Below are 17,996 nucleotides of genomic sequence, written 5' to 3' on the forward strand. Positions count from 1 at the left end.
CATGTAAAAGAAATCCATACCTATCAGCACCATTGGCCAAAGATTTGACAGTCTGTGTAGAAGATCCATGACATTTAACACAATAGCAGCAAGCATATTTGCATTTAGACCATCTGTACCATAATGACCAACAAGATGTGAAATTTCATTATTTGTAATTCCTGGGTAGAAATTACTAGTATTATTATACATTATTTTTTGTCAATTCAAAGACTGCCAACCTTTAACATAAATACCCAAAACATGTGTGGCTAGACTGTTGCTCTGGTTAATGTTTTCTCCAACAGCAATACCATCAACGAAACCAATGAACTTCTTAGAGTTTGCCTGGAAGACCAGTTCTTCTACAACAAATGAATATTTTCTATTTACATCTTTTAGCTTAGCACATCAAAAATATTTACTCGTGGGTGGCTGTAATTGTTTATAGCTGAAGGTAATAATATTCCAAATTCTTTTTTTTATTTACATACCGGTATATATAGCACTAATGTCAGTACTGCACAAACCAACTTCAATCTTTGTTACCTTTAATGGACATTTCATCAAAAACAACAGAAACTTGGTGATCGTGGTCTTCAATCGAACCAGGAGTGTGCAGAGATTTTAAAAGATCAATATTGATTCCACTTTCATTTTTCATGTTATTTCTGTTAAATACTTTTGTAAGTGGTTGTTTGCTACAGTGTGTTAGAAACACACCTGTACTTCCTCAGGGTTCTTTCTGAAGGTAGCTTAAGAATACCAGAATCTTTTAAAAGGCAGTAGCTTCTCCGACTATGCGAATAAAGAAGTAACGCATATCTAAACAGCAATTAGGAATATCTTGTAAGTGTGGCTTGTAATTTATCAAAAATAAATATAAACCTCATTAACTCGGGATGGAATCGATATCCTTTATTTTCGCGCTTGTTTAGTTTTTTCTGTTCGGACCAAAACAATTGATGAAAATCATCAACTTTCCCTTGACTTTGTACTGAAAATAACCAACAATAGTATGAAAAGTGTAATAATAAATCAATCAACAACTTACCTTCATTAAAACAGTCATTGATATCGTTATAGTCGTTTTCCGTGACGGAAACATACAAAGATTTTTCATCAAGTAAATCAGCCACTTTTTTCTCCAGATCTTGTATTCTGAAATAATTTGACATTGATAATTGATATTATCGATATACATATATATACAGTACTAACATCATATTTTTTTCTTTAATTGTATATTTTATTCTATTGGACAAATTCGAACTTGAAATCTTTTTCAAAGGTATGTTCTTGGTTTGATTCTCATAGCTTTCCTTGTCCTGTTTTTTCTTTCTTAACTTAGCATTCATGGCAACACAGCTCCCGCAGTGATTATCAATACCATGAACAACAGATAGAACGCAAGATGTACTCCTATAAAAACATCAATTTAATGCAAATTATGGGTCTTTTTTCTATATTCTAAAATGAATCTATCCTTGCAATTTTTTGTTGTGTTGTAATATTTGATAAAGGCATAAAACATCCCTGAAAGATCCTTACTAAACTGAAACTATACCTTTTTGCTAAAACCTTCTCTTGAGAGTGTTCACCAAATGGTGTTGGTTTACACTTCACTGAATGTAGAACAACTTCATTAAAATATTTTGAATATTCAATGTCTAATCCAGCACATATCTTCATTTTTGTTACATTTGCAATAAAAACAGCAACTGTAAAACACTGAACATCAAAATTAATCTTGCCCTGCCAACCATAATAATAATAGTCAACTTCAAATTGGCTGTTGATAAATAGCTCATGCTCTGGCTGGTAAAACTCAGAATGCTTTGTGAGACATAATATGCCATTCCCTTCCATAAACTTTGTAGACCAATCTTCTTTCAAATGAAAATATTTTGTACATGCTTTCATAAAAGCTGCTAGATCTTTATAAACTGGCACTGGTGAACTCTCAACTTCAGAATATGTTCTTTTTCTCCTGTGTTCTTCTTTTGTTAAAACTGATTCTTTTGCCATAAGCTTTTTAGGAATCGCACCAACTTTAAGCGTTTTTACTCCACCTGACAAGCAGAAAATATACTACAGTTTAAAATATACAAAACAAAAACTTACGTGCAAGTATAAAGTCTTGTTCGTCAAAATGAATACCACAAATTTTGACCAAGTCTGATTGGTATAATTGATTAAGCTTTTTTTTATCATCTCGACATCCTCTAACAATTCGTTCAAGTTTATCGGCCCAAATATGTTTTTCCCCGCTGCAAAACTTTTTATTGGGTACCTTGTACAGTGACATTGAAGGTTTTTCACTTGGGCACCCAGGAATACAGCACATCCATGAAGTCATGTTATAATAATTCAGCAGACAGTATATAGAACTTTTTATATTATATAATACAACTAGTTGTAGAGTACATAGTTACTTTATAACACTGTTCAAGTATTCAGTCTTGCCCTCCCTGTAAGCTGTAACACGTAGGATGCGCAAATAGGTGATTGAACTTTAACGGTAAAAAACTATATTCTCAAAAGATAAAGTAGTTCAAAACTATAACGGACTCATTTACGAGTAAGTCAGTAACATTACATTAACTTATTGATCCACCAGAGTGCATCAACATAGCAATATTGCATGTAATACAGATACCCCACGATAGCGTCGTATTTCTCCACAGTGCAGAAGTACTAATAACAATCGCTAACCAAGCGTGACCGATATCTGACGAAGCGTAACGCGGTGAACAGATTGCATCGTTAGAAAAAGGCGAGAGTCCGTACGTGTATGTGTACCGTTGGTACAAGTCTCTTCTTTGTTTCTTTAAACTCAGTGAATATATAAACATGCAATATAATTTTTAAGACCGATCAGTTGGGCTCAAACTACCCAAAAAATAATCCGTAAGATTAAATAGTCGTGTTATAACGACTTTCGTTGCCCGCCGTGCGAGGCTACGTTACATACATGTTTCTGGATAAAATCTATTGTTTCTGGATAAAATCTACTTTCTAAGTGCTTTAAACAATAAACAACACTCTTAAAGTGCGCTTTTGGGCGTTTAAATACTGATAGTTATACGCAATTTTACATTAAATGTTTGTTGAAAAAATTAAACTTTTAGTGTTATTCGAATCTTAATTTGGTAGGAAGCTCTACTTAATACAATTGTTCAAGGCTCGTAGCTGCTACTATTGTGGGCGTATGTGTCTTTGGGCAAGACACTTAACGGCAATTGCTCCAACATTGAGGTTCATAATGGGCTGTCCAAATTATTACCCATATATAAAATTAAAAGAATCCCCTAAAAACTAAACACCCACAAAGTAATATACAGGGTAAATCGTCAGCTGGCACGAGATGTATGAACATCAGTATTATAACGACTGTCGTTTTCTGGCCGTGCACATTCATCAACCCCTGATCTGGTGCTCAGAGTTGTACGTTTCTTGTGTAAATAAATACAGTAAACATTTGGTGCTACGATAACTACGAAAAGCAATATTTGAATGAAAAGATATCTTATCTTCCGCCAACCTATATATCCCTTATCATACAATTGGTTGAACTTAATTTTAGTCTGTTATAAGGTGTTACTGCCGCAGTGGCCTAGCAGTTTTGTTAAATAGTAGTCTCTTCCGTTCTGATTCATTGACTGACGCTACAGCGAAGATTTTCTTTTACGTCATAGCCACGTATCCTGTTCTTTTTCGCTGTAGCGAACTTCTTTCTTTTCATCATAGCCACAAATCGTTTTTTTCATATTCAAGAGTAACACCGTCATAAAGGCGTGATGCATTTTCCGTTGTAAAATTGTTAGCGACTACACCCTAATTTACAGGTGTTATTTTGTGGATTGCTTAGCAATGACGATTGTTGTATAGTTATTCGCTTTAATTTGTTTTATAGTTACCGCAAATAAAGGACCAACAAAGGAGAGCCTCGAAAGCGCGTAACTGCTTTTAAGCAGTCTGCTTTAAGCAATCTGAAAGAGGCATCAACGAACCACGTATCGAAACAGTAACTGCAATCGCCCCATTGTTTTCCGATGCCAATGCGATTCTTTTCTTCTTTGTTTGGTATGCGTGGCTGATTTTCATCGCGTGTGTATTTGATTCTGTTCGTTCTTAGTTCCATTTCACGACGACTGCACAGTGTACGTCTACCGTCTACGATTATGTGAATGTAAATAACATTTGCGTTCGTGCTGTTTTAAGTTATGTTTCCAGTTTAATCTTTTTTCCTATTCTGTTTGAATGAGGGGCTTAAAATTTGCATTGTAATTTAAAAGGTATCACAACTGGAAAACTCCCTTTGCTAACGCCACTCTGCTTGAACGCTAATGTTGAATATTCCTTGATTGCTTGCCATACCCAAAGTATCATTTAAATCATATTAATTTTGGTTGTTAAAATAAAGTGTCTCATACTCTTTTAATGCAACAGACGATACTCGCGTGTATAGATTCATCCTTACATAGCAACCGTTTCAACACGTAGTCATGTCTAGACGAGAAATCTTTAAGAGCGTCGAAACTGCGTTAAGAGAATTAAGAAGCAAATAAACGTTTAAAACTTTGGATGACGCTCTCTGTTGCAAACAGAAAGGGAGAATTAAGCAGAAACTCAACGGGAAGTCATTAAAACAACGTCAACGATCACTAACTAATGTTCTAGCTGGTGTAATAAACACTTTAAATGACATTCGATAAGTTTTGTTCTATGTTGTCACGACTTTATAAAAGTTTTTATACGTTTTGGTATTCCTGACAGGTGTAATCGCTGCTACTATTGTGAGTGGGAGTATCTGTTCTACTATAGGTACATTCGTGATATCTTGTAAGCATTTATTCTTTATTCGCTTTATTGAAATCAAAACGTAATATATATTTATAATTTTTAGAACCAAATTTTCAGAATTGAAATCACATAATTAGCGACTAATTAACCATTACTTTAGTGTTTGATCAAATGTCCCTAATTCAAAATGAACCTAAGACTTTATTTAAATGATTGTACTCTATAAAGTATTTTAAACTAAGCATAGTTTTATAAACGCTACTGCATATGATCGCCTAACTAAAATTACCAATTACATTTATGTATGTTTAAGGCGCTAATTCGTACTTAAAATGTAGTTTAATTCCCAATTATATCATTTATTCTTTAATCTGTTGAATGAAGTTAAATCATGATATATATATTTATAGTTGCTAGACCAAATTTTCAGATTTAAAGCAGCACATTTAGCGTGTGTGCGCCGAAGCGTAGACTAATGCTTTTTTCCTATCGTTATCTTCCTTCCGTATAAACACCGCCTCTCTCGTTTCTTCGCTCTTTCAGCTTACGACTCGCAATAAATCATAAAATACTACCTGATCACGGTTTATCCAAATTCACAAAACAAACATCTTTAAGCGACGACTTAAAGGTTAACTAGTGTAAGTTTGTATGTTAACACATGGTACATGAGTTGTTCAAAGCGTACTTACACTTATTTTTTACCGAAGCTTCAATTCTTCCCAACAGGTTTATTTGCAACATGTTATAACATGTTTTTATATATTTTTCCTAAAGATGTTTGACAGAGTAAATATAAGCTGCGTATCGCTTGCAACAAAACATAATTGTCTAAACACATTGAAAGGTAAATGTGTTTGCTCGATTTTGGAAACACAATAGTATCATAAGACCACTCGTTGTTTCCACGACTAATATCATCTATATTAACGTTTAAATTATATGTGCCCATTTATTAAAGCTTGGCCCTCTTGTTTAAACAAAATGTTGTAATATCGGGCATGATTCACAGCCCAGATTCTTACCTTACGAAAATAAATTGTTTGTACATGCGAATATATAGGTTATATATCACAAAGGCGTTAATTGCCCTCTCTCTCTCTCTATCTATCTCTCTAAATATATATTTATATATCTTTATACAACTGCATAGAATATAGAGTGTCACTGTAAAAAGTGGCGTTATTTACTCCCCATTGTTTTCCGATGCCGATGCGATTCTTTTCTTCTTTGTTTGGTATGCGTGGCTGATTTTCATCGCGTGTGTATTTGATTCTGTTCGTCCTCAGTTTCATTTCACGACGACTGCGCAGTGTACGTCTACCGTCTACGATTATGTGGATGTAAATTGTTGTGTTCTTGGGTTTGTATTGAGACGCCAAATCGTACAGTGAAACGCTGGAATAGCGAATGAAACGCTCGAATAGCGAATGAAAACTAAGGCGACCACACACGTATATATAGGGCACTTAATTGCGACATAGCTACACAAAATAATTACATAGCTACACAATTAATAATGAATCACGCTGACTGCGGCACATTGCGCAGGGCAAATCACGTGACTAAGGCATGCAAGTGCGAACCACGCAGATTGCGGCACATTGCGCAGATCACGTGGCTACGGCATGCAAGTGCGCCCTTGTCGGGGGTGTGCCCGGAGGCGTGTCCACAACACCTCTTAACCGAAGATAAAATCTCTCGTGGGTAGTTCGTCGCTGTAGTGTTCGGACTGTCTGGAACGTGCACTTCTGGAGACGGAGCTTGCAGAAAATGCTCTTCTTCCACCGGTTGTAAATCATCGTCGGAGCCGTATCGAACGCGTAGTTGGTCGATGTGACGGCGCCAGATTGGACCTCGGGGAAAAACTTGTTTCAGGAACCCAACGACCCTCGGTTTTCGCTCTTTGGACCAGGTATAACGCATAACCTGGATCGCCAACTTTCAATTGAGGTGGTATCCTTGGGACTTTTGAATCGGCTTCGTTTGGCTACCTTGCATCACGTGTGCTGGTGAAGGTAACAGAGTATCAATTTTTGTTCGGAGTTGTCTGCCGTTTAGAAGTTCACTCGGTGAAAATCCACTAGCGTTGGGAATACGCCTGTATTGAAGAAGAAACTCTTGATAATGCGTCTGCAGGGGGGTTTGGGAGACTTCATTGACCAATCTCTCCGCAGCGCCATTTGTTGCAGGGAAACGTGGTGCTCCCGTCAAGTGAACGATGCCCCTCTGTGTTGAAACTCAGCAGGCATAAAAGCCCGAGCATTGCCCAAAACAATAGTGTGTGGGTAGCCGAAATGCTCGAATTCTTTTAACTACTCATCAGTATTGTCGAATCGGTGGGTTAAACTTGCGTAACGCTTCGACTGGTAATTGCACAAACTGTAAGTGACTTGCGCACTTTCCTCCTCGTCAAAGTCTGCATCATCCCCAACCGGTAATGTTCAATCTCGTATTGATAAAATTTCTTTAGCGCGAAGATTATAGAAATAGCCTCTTTCTGGACTTGGCTGTAGTTGCGCTGGCTGGTTGTCGGTGATTTTGACACCTTGATAATTGGCCTCCCCACCTCCGCGTCAGACATTTTGACACGTTGATAATTTGAGAAGTTTGCCTCTCGCTCGCGTCGTCATTTTGACACGTTAATATTTTGCCGGCCTCTCGGCCTCTTCGTTCTTGCCCAAATTCCATGTGATGAATGAACTCAAAGGCAGCAGTACATTATGACACCTTTGTTGTTGTTTCAACCGTCCTGGAATCGACTTCGTAACTTGTTCCATCTTTAGACAAACTGAAATGTCTTCAATACCAAACTGCGTGTTCCTCGGTCAGTTGGTTGAAGATCCCATCCTCGTCGCCAATAACTCTGTTGTGTTCTTGGGTTTGTATTGAGACGCCAAATCGTACAGTGAAACGCTGGAATAGCGAATGAAACGCTCGAATAGCGAATGAAAACTAAGGCGACCACACACGTATATATAGGGCACTTAATTGCGACATAGCGACACAAATAACTACATAGCTACACAATTAATAATGAATCACGCTGACTGCGGCACATTGCGCAGTGCAAATCACGTGACTAAGGCATGCAAGTGCGAACCACGCTGATTGCGGCACATTTCGCAGATCACGTGGCTACGGCATGCAAGTGCGCCCTTGTCGGGGGTGTGCCCGGAGGCGTGTCCACAACACCTCTTAACCGAAGATAAAATCTCTCGTGGGTAGTTCGTCGCTGTAGTGTTCGGACTGTCTGGAACGTGCACTTCTGGAGACGGAGCTTGCAGAAAATGCTCTTCTTCCACCGGTTGTAAATCATCGTCGGAGCCGTATCGAACGCGAAGTTGGTCGATGTGACGGCGCCAGATTGGACCTCGGGGAAAAACTTGTTTTAGGAACCCAGCGACCCTCGGTTTTCGCTCTTTGGAGCTGCACGGTATAAAATGGTGGCGCTGTTCTCGTTTATGTTTGTTATACTCACTCTATGTTACGTCGCCTTTTTTTCTCCCGTTTTGTTCACTCGTGTAACCGTTTAGTTTGACCTTTTTATGAGTGACGGGACGGCAGGCAGATCCCTATTTTAGCCACTCCAATTCATTGCAGGTAATCTTGTGTGTCTATTTCTGGTGTTCGCTAATCTGTTACTCGTTATTTATACTGGTTTATTTCATTTTTCTAGTTACCGCTATTATGCTTTGGAAAATATAAGTTGAAGCCAGAACGAAGCGCGTAATTCTTGAGAGTGGAGGATCTGTTTTAAACACAGCTGAATAAAACTTTCAGCCGCAGCCACAGTAACTGCATCTAACTTCAATAACTGCCGTTCCGATATTGTGAACATGAGTGAAGCAAGTAAATTCGTCGATGTTTCCGCTACCCGCCCTAAAGATCATGATGAAACATTTCTTATTGACGAACAACACATCACGCAGCGTCGAAAAGATGTTCGCTGCGAAGCAGATGAAGTTAAATCGCTAAGGTATGATTTAGCGAACTCTGAACAACTTTTAGTTGCATTGTGTTCAGAGGTGGAAGAGCTTCTTGTTATGACAAACGACAAGCATTGTATACGAAGAAGAATGTCGTGCTTGTTTGACGAAAGACGCAAATTTGAAAGCCTAACTGTAGCTCTACTTGCGGACGCACGTTTTAAAGACCAGCACGAACGAATACAGAGTACTAAAGTCAAAGTAAATGAAACCGTCTCTAAACTGTCGGAAAATGCTAGAGACGCCATCAAGCAAATTACACAAGAGTTGTCGTCAAATCGTTCAAGCGTCTCTAAATTATCATCTGTTGGTTTAGATTCCAAATTGAAGAAGGAACGATACAAACACCAGGAAGAAATTGCAGCCCTACGAGAAGAGCTTAATTATGTTAAAGAATCTCAGAATCTTAGAGTTTCTGAGCTAGAAAACGAGCACGCTCGAAGGGTTCTCGAACTCAACAAGTCGATTGCGACACACAGCGCACGTGCAGACGCTTGTTTAAACGCCGCCCTGAGCGAAAATCCTTACGGCGTGACCGACGTCGATTATAATGAGGCCACGAAAAGCGTTGCTGTTGAGCAACCAACAGAAAAGTTGGATCGGTATTTTGCGAACGCGACCCAACCAAAGGAAAGAAGTACATTTGCCAGTCCCCGACCAAGCTTTCGTGTTGACGCCGCATCATTTATACCTGCCTCCAAGGCGGCAGTTGGTAGTAATAGTAGACAATTATTCACCCCTTCCGTACCTAATTATATTAAGTCGATGCCCTCAACTTCAAATAACAATCATTCTATCCAACAGAGTTACAGACTTCCAAAAGTTAAAATCGATGTATTTTCCGGGGATGCGTTAAAGTACCCAGCGTGGGAGACGGCGTTCAATGCACTCGTGGAGTCAAAATCAAGTTGCATTGCCGAAAAGCTAAACCTGTTGGGTCAACATCTATCCGGAGAACCGAAGTGTTTGGTGGAAGGATTTCTGCTCTTGCAAACAGAAGACGCATATGAAGAAGCCAAGCAGCGTTTGAAACAGAGGTATGGAAACGATAGTATCGTTAGTAAAGCTTTTACGGATAAACTCAGTCGGTGGCCCACAATCAGGGCAAACGATCCCGTTGGCATTCGTAAATATTCCGATTTCCTAAATATACAATCTTAAAATACTCGATTTCCCGCAAGAAAGTAACGAAGTTCTTGCTCGGCTGCCTTCTCAAATGATTAGACAATGGCGAGAATACCTTCGACAGTATAAAACTGAGTCTAAGTACGATGATTATCCCCCTTTCGAATACCTTGTGTCCTTTATTCATGAACAAGCTGAGCGTGAAAATATACCCGAACTGCAAGATATTGCATGTGGACACGAAAATCCCAACCGACCCAGGTCATATGACAAAACGAGCAACGCAAAATGTTTTTAGGTGCGTACCAATGACATGCAAAACGATCAACGACGCCTTAAAATATCTACACCAATTTCTATGTCGATACTGTAAATCCAAACACCACATAGATGACTGTAGGGAGTTTGATAAGTTGACGCGAGCAAACAAAATAGAGTTCCTACGTCATGAACGACTCTGTTATAGTTGCGGTATAAGTGATGATCATATTGCCCGGTTTTGCCCGCAAAGAGTGGAGTGCAGACAATGTGGAAAGAAACATCTTACCGCACTTCATATATATCGAAACCCAGGGTCATCAGTCAGTAACCTTTGTTCGCAAGTTTGTGAAATGATAGGCAATGAGCCATGTTGCGATAATGCGATGATTGTTCCTGTGTGGGTACGAAACGGTAACGCGTCCCAAAAAGAAGTTCTAACATATTGTATCCTAGACGCAATCTAATAAATCATTTATATCTGAGAACCTGCAGATGCAACTGGGAGCGTTGGGGACAAAAACCCATCTGAGTCTGTCCACCATGTATAAAGGAAACGCACCCATAATCAGTTGTCGTGTACGAGACTTGGAAGTGATGAGCTACGATCGATCAATCAGCATCGCAGTTCCTTCAGTTTTTACGAGACCAGAGATACCCGCCAACCCAAGCCAGATACCACGCCGTGAAACAGCTCTACAATGGGAACATTTGCGAAAAATTGCAGGTGAGCTGATTCCTTTCCAACCGGGGATTGAAATCGGGCTTTTAATTGGTAGCAACATACCAAGCGCTATAAAACCTCGGGACGTAGTTTCTGGCGGAGAAGACGAGCCATATGCTCAACGATCAATTCTAGGGTGGGGTATCGTCGGAACGGTTTGTAAAGATCACGTGATCCAAGAAAATAAAGCGGTGGTCCACAGATGCTTTATGCACCAAAGCGTAAATCGGACACAAATTGTAAGGAAAGTGAACACTAAGGAAATTCTTAATCCCAATACAATTAGACAAAGCCTGGAAAGGGATTTTTTAGAAGATAATTCGCTTGAAACGATGTCAATCGACGATCGAAAGTTCATCGATATAATTACGAGGAACATAGAACAGCGTTCAGATGGACATTATGAAATGCCATTGCCATTAAAATCTAGAGAGGTTCGATTGCCTAACAATAAAGGTCTTGCCATTAAACGACTGTCGCAACTTAAGCGCAGGTTTCAACGCTGTTCTTCGTACTACAACGATTACAAAATTTTCATGAAAGATGTAATTCTGGAGTGTGCTGAGGAGGCGACCGACGATATTGGTTCGGAGCCTATTGCAATGGTGAACTATGTACCACATACAGGAGTATATCACCCAAAGAAACCTGGAAAGATAAGAGTTGTGTTTGATTGTTCAGCCGAATATCAAGGAACATCACTAAATAGTAACTTGTTACAGGGTCCAGACTTGCTTAACAACTTAATGGGCGTTATTATTCGTTTCAGAAAAGAGAATGTGGCCGTGATGATGGATATAAAATCCATGTTCCACCAGTTCTACGTGAAACGAATAGATCGAGATCTTCTGAGATTCTTGCGGTGGAAAGATGGCGATATGCAAAAACCTATAGTGGAACATCGAATGAAGGTACATTTGTTTGGTGCTGTAAGCTCGCCAGGGATCGCCAATTTTGGACTTAAACGAGCAGCCGATGATGGGGAAGAAGAATTTGGCAGTAAAGCGGCGAACTTTATTCGCGATAATTTTTATGTAGATGACGTCTCTTATCTGTAGCAACCCCTGAGGAAGCAATTGATGTCATACACCAAGCTAAAGGTGTTTGTGAGAAAGCTGGTTTGCAGCTCCACAAAATCATCAGCAATAATCGAAAAGTTTTAAAAAGTGTGTCTTCTGATGAGCGCTGTGCGAGATAAACGATAAGCCCCCTACAAGAAGAAACATTCTTTCCACTGTTTGTTCAATATACGATCCACTTTCTTTTCTTTCTCCAGTTGTTTTAGAAGGGAAAAAGATATTACAGGAATTGTGCAAAGACAAAGCGGATTGGGATGATCCAATACCAGATCACCTTCGTATCAGATGGGACCGATGGAAAAACGAGATCGCTCAAGTGGAACAGCTAGAGATCAAGCGATGCTTTCACCCAAAAGATTTCGGAACAGTGAAAACAATAGAGGTACACCATTTTTCAGACGCGAGTTTTGACGGATACGGGCAGTGCTCGTATTTACGTTTGATAGACGACTGCGGTAAAGTACATTGCTCTTTTATAATGGGGAAATCACGAGTAGCACCTCTAGAACAGATGACAATTCCTCGTCTGGAATTGACTGCAGCTGTCGTTTCAGCAAGAGTCAGTGCTTACCTAAAACGCAATCTGCACTACAGTAACTACTCCGACATTTTCTGGGTAGACAGTAAAATTGTATTGGGCTATATTAACAATGACGCAAAGCGGTTTAACATCTTTGTAGCTAACAGAGTTCAGCAGATTCGGGACGCGACCAATCCAAAATCCTGGTTTTATGTGAACGGGAGAGAGAACCCTAGTGATCTAGCTAGCAGAGGAATGCGTCCTTCTCAACTAACTTCAGATTCGATGTGGATGAGCGGACCCTCATTCTTATGGCAGAAAGAAATAGTTTACAGCAACGAGGTTAAATACCGTACTAACATTGAACTAGAACTCCATCTCCAGTCAGAAATGCGGAAAGCAACCTCCTTTTATTCAACCGAACGAAAATTGGAGCCAAATAACTTTGAACTAATTAGATTGGAGTATTTTTCAGATTGGTTTCGAACAAAAAGAGCGGTTGCTAACTGTATGGTGTACATTGGAATTTTGCGGAAAACTCAACCTATCCCAAACGTCAACGTGGACTTGTTAAAAAGGGCAGAAAATTTAATCATTCGGAATTTGCAGCGAGAACATTTTTCTGTCGAGATTGCATCTATTTCAAAAGTGGGACGAAAAGACGATATGACTGAGCCCTTCCCACGTTCAAGGTATGTAAGAAAAACGAGTTCATTATATAGGTTGGATCCGTTTTTGGACGAAGACGGGATTCTTCGAATTGGTGGTAGACTTCGGCGTTCGTCTCTGAAGTATGAAATGAAGCATCCTAAAATTCTTCCTCAAAAATCGCACGTAACATCGTTGATAATACGACATTATCATAAAGACATTAACCACATGGGCCGCGGGATTACTCAAACGACATTATCATAAAGACATTAACCACATGGGCCGCGGGATTACTCAAAATCATATCAGGCAAAATGGATGGTGGATTATCGGAAGTTCTTCATGTGTATCTCACTACATCACTAAATGTGTTATTTGTAGAAAAATTCGCAGGACACCAGCCACGCAGAAAATGGGCGATCTTCCCTCGGACCGAATGACACCGACAGCACCCTTTGTTTACAGCGCTGTAGATTACTTTGGTCCATTCCTCATCAAGGAGAGACGTTCTACACTGAAACGTTATGGTGTTTTATTTACGTGTTTATGTTCCCGAGCTATCCACATTGAGACCGCAATTTCCTTAGATACGAGCTCATTTTTAAATGCTTTGCGCAGATTCCTTTGTCGGCGTGGTCCAATTCTTTAACTTCGCTCGGATTGCGCCACAAATCTAGTTGGAGCTTGCAACGAGTTGAGGAGCTGTTTAAACGATATGGATCAAGAAGCAATCTCAAAGTTTTAATTAAAAAAAATTGTGACTATTTTCATTTTCAGTTCAATCCACCACACGCTAGCAACATGGGTGGTATATGGGAGCGTCAAATCCGCACGGTGCGAAATTCTCTACAAAGCGTACTACAACATAATTCTACGCAACTCGATTACGAAGGATTGCGAACGATAATGGTCGAGGTAGAAAACATCGTGAACTGTAGACCGTTGACAACAGACCTATTGAACGAAGAAGGAGCACCCGAACCATTAACCCCGAACCATTTATTGACATTTAAAAACCAGGTACTCATGCCACCTCCAGGCATCTTTCAGAAAGCAGACATGTACGTGAAAGCGCGATGGAGACGAGTTCAACATTTGGCGAACGAGTTCTGGAAGAGATGGAGGAAGGAATACATCCTTACCCTGCAGAAAAGAACGAAGTGGCCAACTAAATCTACGAACTTGATGGAAGGGGATATCGTACTGGTCGTGGAAGAAAATATTACTCGTAACAAGTGGAAGATGGGAAGGGTACTAGACACGTTCCCAGGAAGTGATAACCTGGTTCGGTCGGTTCGAGTTCTCGTCAGCAATGATTTGCTGGACAAAGATGGAAAAAGAATGAAGTCGGCATCAGTCGTTGTTCGGCCCATTCAAAAACTTATTTTGCTTATATCAGAAGGAGTAAATACCTCCACCTAAATTAAGTATTTTGAGTTATTTATTCACTTCGTTTAAATTGTGGTAATTCCCCGACGAGGAGCCACTTTAGTTCTAAAACCGTGTGTGGTGTTTTTATTGCGTACGTTCGTATGAGTTAGAAAATGCGTAATCTTTTCAATTGTATGTAAAGTTAAGCATTTTGGGAAGCCATGTAGCTGCACGGTATAAAATGGTGGCGCTGTTCTCGTTTATGTTTGTTATACTCACTCTATGTTACGTCGCCTTTTTTCTCCCGTTTTGTTCACTCGTGTAACCGTTTAGTTTGACCTTTTTATGAGTGACGGGACGGCAGGCAGATCTCTATTTTAGCCACTCCAATTCATTGCAGGTAATCTTGTGTGTATATTTCTGGTGTTCGCTAATCTGTTACTCGTTATTTATACTGGTTTATTTCATTTTTCTAGTTACCGCTATTATGCTTTGGAAAATATAAGTTGAAGCCAGAACGAAGCGCGTAATTCTTGAGAGTGGAGGATCTGTTTTAAACACAGCTGAATAAAACTTTCAGCCGCAGCCACACCAGGTATAACGCATAACCTGGATCGCCAACTTTCAATTGAGGTGGTATCCTTGGGACTTTTGAATCGGCTTCGTTTGGCTACCTTGCATCACGTGTGCTGGTGAAGGTAACAGAGTATCAATTTTTGTTCGGAGTTGTCTGCCGTTTGGAAGTTCACTCGGTGAAAATCCACTAGCGTTGGGAATACGCCTGTATTGAAGGAGAAACTCTTGATAATGCGTCTGCAGGGGGGTTTGGGAGACTTCATTGACCAATCTCTCCGCAGCGCCATTTGTTGCAGGGAAATGTGGTGCTCCCGTCAAGTGAACGATGCCCCTCTGTGTTGAAACTCAGCAGGCATAAAAGCCCGAGCATTGCCCAAAACAATAGTGTGTGGGTAGCCGAAATGCTCGAATTCTTTTAACCACTCATCAGTATTGTAGAATCGGTGGTTTAAACTTGCGTAACGCTTCGACTGGTAATTGCACAAACTGTAAGTGACTTGCGCACTTTCCTCCTCGTCAAAGTCTGCATCATCCCCAACCGGTAATGTTCAATCTCGTATTGATAAAATTTCTTTAGCGCGAAGATTATAGAAATAGTCTCTTTCTGGACTTGGCTGTAGTTGCGCTGGCTGGTTGTCGGTGATTTTGACACCTTGATAATTGGCCTCCCGACCTCCGCGTCAGACATTTTGACACGTTGATAATTTGAGAAGTTTGCCTCTCGCTCGCGTCGTCATTTTGACACGTTAATATTTTGCCGGCCTCTCGGCCTCTTCGTTCTTGCCCAAATTCCATGTGATGGATGAACTCAAAGGCAGCAGTACATCATGACACCTTTGTTGTTGTTTCAACCGTTCTGGAAACGGCTTCGTAACTTGTTCCATCTTTAGACAAACTGAAATGTCTTCAATACCAAACTGCGTGTTCCTCGGTCAGTTGGTTGAAGATCCCATCCTCGTCGCCAATAACTCTGTTGTGTTCTTGGGTTTGTATTGAGACGCCAAATCGCACAGTGAAACGCTGGAATAGCGAATGAAACGCTCGAATAGCGAATGAAAACTAAGGCGAGCACACACGTATATATAGGGCACTTAATTGCGACATAGCGACACAAATAACTACATACCTACACAAAATAACTACATAGCTACACAATTAATAATGAATCACGCTGACTGCGGCACATTGCGCAGGGCAAATCACGTGACTAAGGCATGCAAGTGCGAACCACGCTGATTGCGGCACATTGCGCAGATCACGTGGCTACGGCATGCAAGTGCGCCCTTGTCGGGGGTGTGCCCGGAGGCGTGTCCACAACATAAATAACATCTGCGTTCGTGCTGTTTTAAGTTTCCAGTTTTAATCTTTTTTCCTATTCTGTTTGAATGAGGGGCTTAAAATTTGCATTGTAATTTAAAAGGTATCACAACTGGAAAACTCCTTTTGCTAACGCCACTCTGCTTGAACGCTAATGTTGAACATTCCTTGATTGCTTGCCATACCCAAAGTATCATTTAAATCATATTAATTTTGCTTGTTAAAATAAAGTGTCTCATACTCTTTTAATGTAACAGACGATACTCGCGTGTTTAAGTTCATCCTTACATGGAAACCGTTTCAACACGTAGTCATGTCTAGACGGGAAATCTTTAAGAGCGTCGAAACTGCGTTAAGAGAATTAAGAAGCAAATAAACGTTTAAAACTTTGGATGAACGCTCTCTGTTGCAAACAGAAAGAAAGAGAGAATTAACCAGAAACTTAAAGGGAAGTCATTAAAACAACGTCAACGATCACTAACTAATGTTCTAGCTGGTGTAATAAACAGTTTAAATGACGTTCAATCAGTTTTGTTCTATGTTGTCACGACTTAATAAAAGTTTTTATACGTTTTGGTATTCCTGACAGGTGTAATCGCTGCTACTATTGTGAGTGGGAGTATCTGTTCTACTATAGGTACATTCGTGGTATCTCGTAAGCGGGCACGGTGTGTTTGGAACAAAACACCCTTCTAATAAAATGTATAAACGTTTATTTATAAAAATATACAAATTCCTGAAACAAAAACTTGGTGCAGTCTTTGCGTTTGGTACTGAGCACGTTTGGAGCTCACTTTTTAAACGTTGCAATCGAATTTCGTTGTTTATCAGGCGTATCATGCCTTACACAAGAACTCATCAGTGGAACCGAATCCAAGAAATCGTGCGCCGCATTTATTGAGAAGAAAAGATTTATTGAAAAAGGGGAATTTTATTGAAAAGAAGAGATTTTACTCCTGACAGCAGATGCATCGGAAACAATCAGACAACGCTACTTATAAAAAGCGCTGAGTTTTGCAATATTTCATCAGTTCTTCAAAAGAAATAAAGTGAGTAACTGATTTGCTCTTTGTACGGCTAGTAGTAATTATGTTTTATTGCAGATGAACAAGTCAGCACTTCTACTTTTGCTTCTCATCGGACTCATCGTCCTCACTGAAACTACTAATGCGATGTGGGGTAGTCCTAGACCTGACCAACAGAAAATTCCACAAATGAACGAAAGTAAGTTTATAACTACGAAAAAGCTTTAACTATATGTACTATCGTTTTAGGACCCGGTGAATGATAGTAGCTGCATATTCACCTGTAAAAGTAACAACCTAATTAAGTTAAAGTCATGTATCTTATCTTAAAAAATGCCTAACGACAATTACTCTAACTCAGAGGTCTTATTGGTTATAGTTTTTGAAGAGGGTAAATATTTATAATGTGTTAGTATTAATATTAGTAAGAAATAAATACAAATTATGTTTTCCAAATCGTCGGCCAAATACCTAAAAGGGAAAAATGACAAGAGATCTAAGATCTAATGAATAAGCACGGCTTAAACTAATTAGTTTAATATAGAAGAGTAGGGGAAGATGGGACACCTTTAACAC

General features: G+C 39.7%; 2 protein-coding genes across 4 annotated transcripts; both read left to right on the top strand.

Moving 5' to 3' along the window:
* Window positions 1-8,230: 8,230 nt before the first annotated feature.
* LOC149725512 (uncharacterized) lies at window positions 8,231-17,780 on the top strand. 3 transcript variants are annotated; one of them, XM_089891302.1, is made up of 5 exons: window positions 8,231-8,388; window positions 8,465-9,811; window positions 10,653-11,981; window positions 12,158-17,444; window positions 17,499-17,780. In XM_089891302.1, the coding sequence occupies exons 2-3, from the start codon at window positions 8,625-8,627 to the stop codon at window positions 10,687-10,689; spliced, it is 1,224 nt and encodes a 407-aa protein (XP_089747428.1). In that variant the 5' UTR covers window positions 8,231-8,388; window positions 8,465-8,624; the 3' UTR covers window positions 10,690-11,981; window positions 12,158-17,444; window positions 17,499-17,780. The 3 variants fall into 3 exon arrangements, with proteins under 3 accessions (XP_089747428.1, XP_089747426.1, XP_089747427.1); XM_089891301.1 differs by lacking the exons at window positions 8,231-8,388; window positions 8,465-9,811 and having other exon boundaries at window positions 10,690-11,981; XM_089891300.1 differs by lacking the exons at window positions 10,653-11,981; window positions 12,158-17,444; window positions 17,499-17,780 and having other exon boundaries at window positions 8,465-10,644.
* Window positions 12,439-14,553, top strand: LOC149725513 (uncharacterized). The gene is made up of 3 exons (XM_089891548.1): window positions 12,439-13,172; window positions 13,513-13,660; window positions 13,909-14,553. Exons 1-3 carry the CDS (start codon window positions 12,439-12,441, stop codon window positions 14,551-14,553), a joined length of 1,527 nt encoding a protein of 508 aa, XP_089747674.1.
* Window positions 17,781-17,996: the final 216 nt, after the last annotated feature.

This window comes from Ciona robusta, chromosome 13 (assembly GCF_009617815.1).
Source record: "Ciona robusta chromosome 13, ASM961781v2".
Classification (NCBI taxonomy): Eukaryota; Metazoa; Chordata; class Ascidiacea; order Phlebobranchia; family Cionidae; genus Ciona; species Ciona robusta.

Bases quoted from the DNA above. Each gene is read 5' to 3' on its own strand.
- LOC149725512 (XM_089891300.1), top strand. From the start codon at position 8,625: ATGAGTGAAGCAAGTAAATTCGTCGATGTTTCCGCTACCCGCCCTAAA.
- LOC149725513 (XM_089891548.1), top strand. From the start codon at position 12,439: ATGGGGAAATCACGAGTAGCACCTCTAGAACAGATGACAATTCCTCGT. The intron at 13,173-13,512 runs GTATGTAAGAAA...TGTTATTTGTAG, and splicing joins GAGCCCTTCCCACGTTCAAG to AAAAATTCGCAGGACACCAG. The intron at 13,661-13,908 runs GTTTTATTTACG...TTTCATTTTCAG, and splicing joins CTACACTGAAACGTTATGGT to TTCAATCCACCACACGCTAG.